Source organism: Bombus fervidus, chromosome 5 (genome assembly GCF_041682495.2).
Source record: "Bombus fervidus isolate BK054 chromosome 5, iyBomFerv1, whole genome shotgun sequence".
Lineage (NCBI taxonomy): Eukaryota > Metazoa > Arthropoda > Insecta > Hymenoptera > Apidae > Bombus > Bombus fervidus.
Window position 1 is genome coordinate 7,143,452 of NC_091521.1, and position 7,030 is coordinate 7,150,481.

General features: G+C 35.4%; 1 protein-coding gene across 2 annotated transcripts; it reads left to right on the forward strand.

Annotated features, from left to right (window-relative positions):
- Positions 1-563: 563 nt before the first annotated feature.
- On the forward strand, positions 564-6,073 carry LOC139987286 (uncharacterized). 2 transcript variants are annotated; one of them, XM_072003368.1, is made up of 2 exons: positions 564-1,487; positions 3,802-6,073. In XM_072003368.1, exons 1-2 carry the CDS (start codon positions 573-575, stop codon positions 3,844-3,846), a joined length of 960 nt encoding a protein of 319 aa, XP_071859469.1. In that variant the 5' UTR covers positions 564-572; the 3' UTR covers positions 3,847-6,073. The 2 variants fall into 2 exon arrangements, with proteins under 2 accessions (XP_071859469.1, XP_071859468.1); XM_072003367.1 differs by lacking the exon at positions 3,802-6,073 and adding an exon at positions 2,635-3,356.
- Positions 6,074-7,030: the final 957 nt, after the last annotated feature.

Here is a 7,030-nt window from a genome sequence, read left to right on the forward strand (position 1 = left end):
CAATCTTTGCGACTGACCGCGCGAATTTCGATAGCGAAAGGAGTAAGACAAATTTAGAATTGCTAGGAACTCGGTATATGAAGAAAATAGCATCGAGAAAACACAGAAGCAACGCAACAGACAAAAAACCGAGAAAATACGATACGGAGAATTTATCGAGAATTCGTGGAAAAGAAAGTAAATTTATCAAACTTAAAAGACACGGAACGATTAAAAATATTAATTTGTTACCAGAAACTTTCTTCGATAGTAGCAGCGTGACAAATTTCGCCAGCGATAATCTGACGAAAATACTGCGAAAGTATAATAAGAGAAAAGAAGCCCTAATCGAAAACAAAACGTATGATCTTCAAAGAACGTTAAATAACAGGATGGAGAACGACATCGATATATCTAAATCGATAGCTTGCAACGACACGTATTTTATAGATAGTACAGACTGTGTAGAAGACGAAGAAAGAATTATGCTTGAAACTTCTGTTCCCGTTGAATCCAATTTAAATTCACCAGAAACTTCAAACGTGTCATGGAAATCGAACAATTATTTGGTCGAAGATAAAACTTCCGAAGTGATGATCCTTGGAAACGTGAAGAAACGATTGGAGGAAGACTATGATGATTATTTTTCGCTTCACGATGACGATTTTTACCACGATGCAGAAGATTCAAATGATATTTTAGAAATAGATCAACCTTCTACAGAAGCTACTATGAATCACTATGATTACTATCGATACACGTTACATAATATTTACCCCAACGAACCGAAATCTGTACTGGTAACAGCGTCGGCAACGAAGCACCAAAAAACGAAGCAAGAATTGATAGAACAGTCGGTACAAACCTCCCGAAACTGTACATCTTCCATTCACAAATTTCGTTTCGCAAATTCAAACTTGAATTGCAATCACAGCTCGTTAAGAGAGCAAGAATGCAGTCCAAGCTCGTCGATCGAGTATTGCTCCGCTAGGGACGTTTCTTTATCAAAGTTGCAATCGCCCCACGACAATTGTTTTTCAAACGACGTTTCGTTCAAAGACGACAACATGTTCCAAGACACTAGGGAATTTTTCGATCACATCCCAGTGGATTCCTACACTGTGTGCTGTTACCAACGGAACTCAACGCCAAACTTTTCGAATTCGTCTAAATTGATCACCGAATCTCTAGATTTTGGAACCTTAACTGATTATTCACGTGATCAGTTTCGAATTACGTCGAACGAACGACTCAACGAGGAAAGCGAGAAGAAGGTTAGAGAGAAGTGGAAAGGTTATGTGAGAAAAGTGGATTTGCTGCCTACTTACGATTTTGACACGGACAGCAGTTATTCGGATGACTCGCTTAATCGAAGAATCGATGTTGTGATAAAAGAGTTCACAGAGAATCTGATTCTAAGTGAGAGAAAGGCGAAGACGAAATTGAGGAAGATGGAAAATTCTACGAGACATAGGCAGACGAGTAAACGACGGAAGAATAGGCAACAAGTATGTCTAGAGGTTTTTAATATTGGATGCGGATATTTAAATTGAAGAATGAGATTGATCGTAGGATTATATAATAGTCTGTACAATTCTTTAAATGATAGTTCAAAAGCTATGAGAAAGTTTGAGTTGGATAAGTTGGCTTAATTTGGAACAGACATGATTTGTATACGTATAGTATTGTGAAATTTGATGTAAGAATTAAACAAATTATAGAACCGCAGTATTTTATGTATATTAAGAAATGTTTCGATATTTGTAAGAATATTATTTATAGAATTTATATTGTGTATTATATTTATTTTGAGCGAAATATACATCCTTGAAATAAGAGAATTAAGTTTTGTAAAATTTTATGAATTTTAAATCCGTATCAAAATTCATCATTTTTTTTTTTTTTTTTTATTGTAATGCTCAATCGTATATAAAATAGAATTTGGAAATAGAACAAATATTCATTATGAAACTAATGGAACTAATATTCATTATATCATTATATTAATTATGAACAATACTATACGTACTTACAAATCTATCGAAAAGGTGAATTCTAAAAATAATTCAAATTTCTAGTCATGTAATCCTATGAAAAAATGTATTATCCAATATAGATTTTCGATATAGTTTCGAGAAAGAATCCCAATTTCCTCCAGTTATACATTGTCAGTATATTCCATAGATCAAGATAAGAAAAAAAAGTCATATAAAAATATGTCATTGGAAGCATTGTTAAAGAGTTATAACAAAAAACAGATTAGGAATATTTACATTTGGTAATATTCAGAAGCTACCGTATATTTCTGTAACTCCAACTAGAATTTCATTTTAAAATGTTCATCGTTCCTGTCGATATAAGATTGGCAGCGAGACAAAATTGAATTTATTACTATTTGAAGTTTTCATTTATTATCCGTTGAACATTCCTGACCTATTCATGCGTTGCACTGTAGTAACGTACGTTCGTTACCGCCCATTTTATTTATCATCTTCTTCTTTTTTTTTCTTTTGTTACAGCTCTTTAACAATGCTTTAAATGAAATATTTCTATATGACATTTTTTTCCTAGCTCGACCTATAGAATATATTGACAACGTATGACCGAAAGAAGGACATGGACATCCTGTATAATTAATACCTGATAAAACAACAGGCACAGAGGGTAACAGAATCCATTTTAAAACGGAGCTCTACCACCAAATTCGAATCTTCTCCGCGGCTGAACGACGATGATTGGGTCATAAGTAGCTCCACGCCACCCTTGTTCTCCTTCTCTGATTCCGAAATCGATCACTTATAGTTTTCTAAGAAATCGGGACAAGTATCACGCCTTAAAGCACAATTTGAAGATACAAAATTACCAACCTCCAATTATTTCAACTAGCTTTGTTGAGTCGCAGAACTTGTTACTAACCAAAGTTAGTATTCTAGATTAGTATACAACATTAGTAAAAGCTTCTTATTATAAAGATTTTTATTCTAAACCGCGGATTTTTATGCATTTATGAGAAGTTCGAAAGTGAAAAAATACGCAGAATGCAAACAGTTTACAAAATAGTATGAAATATTCAGAGTATAGTAGTATCTGTAATATTTAGTAAATAAAACAATTTCCTATCTAGCTTTAATTATATTCATAGAAATGTGAATTTGCATAAAAATCCGCTGATCATCGATCGCACAGTTATCACCTTTCATAAATATATCTCGTTGTTTTTTATTATATATATTAATTATTATATATAATTAAGCCATTTGGACTTATGCTTGCGTCATTTCGTGCTTTGCCTCAAAAGTTAGTATCGAAGAAATAGCCTCAGTTCAAAGCCTCATAGACAGACGACGAACTTGGACTGGTACGAAATACGGACATACCTACTCGTACAGGACATTATACTGGATCTTTCGATTAGACACTTCATACGCTATCTAAACTAGCCAAATTCTGACATTATTCAACCCACCTTGCACATAAGGAAGTGAATTGTATCTGATTTGATGATTACGTTTAAGTTAGATGGGATGTTAGAAGATTTAAACGTAATCATCTGTTAGACCTAATTCAGTTTACTTCCTCCCTTACCTTTTCTTGCTACCGACTTACATGATCTTTACGTTAGATCTTTACGTTAATCCACGCTGAAAGGAAGCGTAAGACATATACACATGCATGACAATGCACAACAACTAGTCTAATCATTACTATCGATCAATTGATATTGAACCTCATGAATCGAATAACCATAACCCATCTAGCCAACAAAGATAGATATTACTTTTACGTATTGTCGCTCTATGACCCTTCAAATATTCCTTGCAGCACGCAGATAAGCAAACAGAACAACAAAAGAGCAGAGTTCCATGAAAGGACGCTAAGTGAGAGAAGTGTGAAAAGTCAAAGTGCTCGGAGACGCGGCAACAATGAAAATGTAGAGACACGTCGATTCTAGACTGGTCCAACAGAAGTTCGACCACATCATTAGACGAGGCTGACCGTCTTTGTAATGTGGTTTCCTTTGAGGGCAAGGCGACGAAACGAGAGAGCACTCGATAGCCAGCCGAGCGGAAATGCATAAACGACCAACAGACGGGACAGGACTGGCCTTTTCCACGTTCTCTGTCGTGTCGACAAGGTACAAGACTACGACGTCTTTCTCTTCTCAATCTTTCTGTGTATCAGTAGCCCAACATCAATAGACAACGGGGCAACCAATTCTCTATTAAACGAAGGGTCCGGAAAAGTCTGTTGGAAAAACTGACGTTGCTACTGAACGACGCTACCGATCAAAAGAAATCTCGCTTTGGATACTGAACGCTGGTCATTTCCTGGAAATTACTTTCCGTTCCTTTCACCGGAACGCGTCCACAGTCTCTTCGTCTCTTTCATTTCCGGTCTCTGTCTTTCTTGATTCTCGTGATACAAAACGGTCTTGACGTATTTAAATTGTTTCACGATCCTCTTGTTGCCGAAGAGAGATCATTGCGAGTACGGTTGCGTAGAATGAAGAAAAGTTACAGATATTTGGTTATGACCTATCGAACCCCCTTGCATGACTAAATTAATATCATTAGCGACATTTTACAGGTTACAAGTTGCATGTGTTTGTAGTAGCGTTTGAATGATAGTAATGTTTTTAGCGATAAATCGAATGGAATTTGTGAAATTTCAAATTATCTTATTTGACGTGAAATTGTACGATTGTAGAATCAAGGTATATAATCTTCAATTGTTAGAATTTATAACTTGCCAATTTATTAATATCATTGACAGATACATTTCTTTTTATTTCGGCTTTATGTCGCACTGGCACCTGAATCATTAGCGACCATCTCACCTCGTTATTCTTAAATTAGATTTCGTGGTAGAACTCAATTTCTTTGGAGTAATTTAGAATGTCTGTGATGTGGTCCTTTGATATCATGGCGGAGTTTGCATTCAATTTGTACTCGAGTCTTTGGGTTCTATATTTTCGACATTCATGTAGCAGGTACCTGATGGATATTACGTGGTTACAAGTTGAAGTTTTTGCTTAATTGATAAATTAAGGAGATCCCAAATCATGAATTCTCAGACACATTTCCAGCGCTAGATAATTAAATGTTAAGTTCAAAGTTAGATAATTCGAAAGCTAAAAATAAAGCAAGTTCTCACGAAAAGAAATACACGTGTTCAAAGATTAATACTTACACTTTGAATTTAATACTTAACTATAGGTATCTGGGTACTCTAATATTAATTACTTCTTATTTTTTAGTTTTATTTTCTCGAAAGCGTATCGCCTCTTTTCGACAATCTTATTCTATATTTTTTATTTACCATTTATTATTAAAAAGTGCAGGAGATTAATGGCTGTGCACTAAGAACGCAAGCGTTAGGTTTCCAACGATGCTCTTATTACATGAAAAATCAATATGTATAGACGTCGTTACATTTTAATAAAACAAACCCTGTAATCCGGTGTCTCCTTAAATTTAGTCTCCTTAAATTTCTCAAAAATTAATTCGCTATCCACGAAACTGTAAAAGCAACAGTAACCAGACCATTTAGCCTATGTGGTGGTTTAATCAAAATCACGATCGAAAGGAGCATAATTACCGGAGTACGCTTGGTGGCGGGTCGAAAGAGACAGAGAAGGAAAGAAAAGAACTGGAAGAAGGTGGGGTGGTTAGGGTAGAACGGCGGTTGGATTCAAGCATCGGAGAAATCCGCATTCACGTAAAGGAGGATCAGCCGTGGAAAAGCATCTTACACCGAGTCTACGATATCTAATTCCCGAGAGTTCTTTGATATAGGTATATATGCCCACACCGGTTCGTTCTGTCGCAGCGAGAGAGTCTATACAAAGGGAGAAATAAATATCACGGTAATCTCAGATCCGCTATGTAGGACACACTGGAGATCTTCGACGTCCTCGTCATCCGTATACCCAGTCACAAGTTCATTGGGAACGCTTGCTATTTAACGTAGGTCTGTATGTATGCGTACCCTGCCAATGAATATGAGAATTTTATCCGGTTTATGTATTATGTATCATCTATTGTTTATGTATCATCTATTTGTAATTATCAGATAAATTCATTGTGATAGATAAATTCAGAAGAATATATGCACATTTAGAAGTAGAATTACTGACTATTATTTTACTTGTATTATACAACACTTTCTGAAATTTAATTACATTATATTGATAAAAATTACAACCAATATGAAAATGTACATATATATATGTCGGAGATGAAGGGACGCTGGAGCCTTTCTTTCGGAATATTTGGGAAGGTCCCCAATACTTTAGTCCAGACTTTTTATTATAGTCGTACTTAAACGATAAAACTGAGAAATAGCTATTTATGAGTTAAGTCAATTATGATTATCCGAGATTTATGACAGTGGGCTGGGGCTCAAAGTGACATAATGGGTCACTAAACGTAGCCACGGTCACGGGAGGGACGTGTACCTAACAGAGGTATAAAGTAATTAAATAACTCTCCTTAAAAACTGGGATTGGCCTGAGGAATATGGATTATATAAGGGCAGTTCTACTTGGACTGAGTTGCAATCTGATAAGTTCGACTAGCCCAATGAAAACGTACATCGAGTTCCTAATCGCAATCGTCATCCCGTTGACCGTGTATTCGTTATCGAACCTAAATTCATCGTCATAGACATCTCGATCACTCAATCATCGATATCACTTGTTAACTTTTGTAATACATTCCTATAAACAAACATCATCTGGTATAAGACAACTATGGACAACTCGCAGCAAGACTCATCACACGCCCCGTTTTCCAAAGATGATCCGACATATATATATATATATTAGGTTGTCCGGAAAGTGTCTTTCTCTTATAAACACGTCTTTTACAACGCATCTTTATACAAACATGAAACTTAATCTGTCGAACGTTGTGATCTTTAGTTTGATAGAACAAAATGGATCATACGTAATTCGATAAAATAATATAGTACGGAAAATCTTGTGCATCCATTATTTCCTTATAAAACGAAAGAAACTTTTCGAACGACCTAATATATATGTATAAATTAC

Coding starts and splice junctions, on each gene's coding strand:
- LOC139987286 (XM_072003367.1), top strand. CDS start 573: ATGATCCTTGGAAACGTGAAGAAACGATTGGAGGAAGACTATGATGAT. Junction 1,488..2,634: donor GACGGAAGAATAGGCAACAA/GTATGTCTAGAG, acceptor ATAAAACAACAG/GCACAGAGGGTAACAGAATC.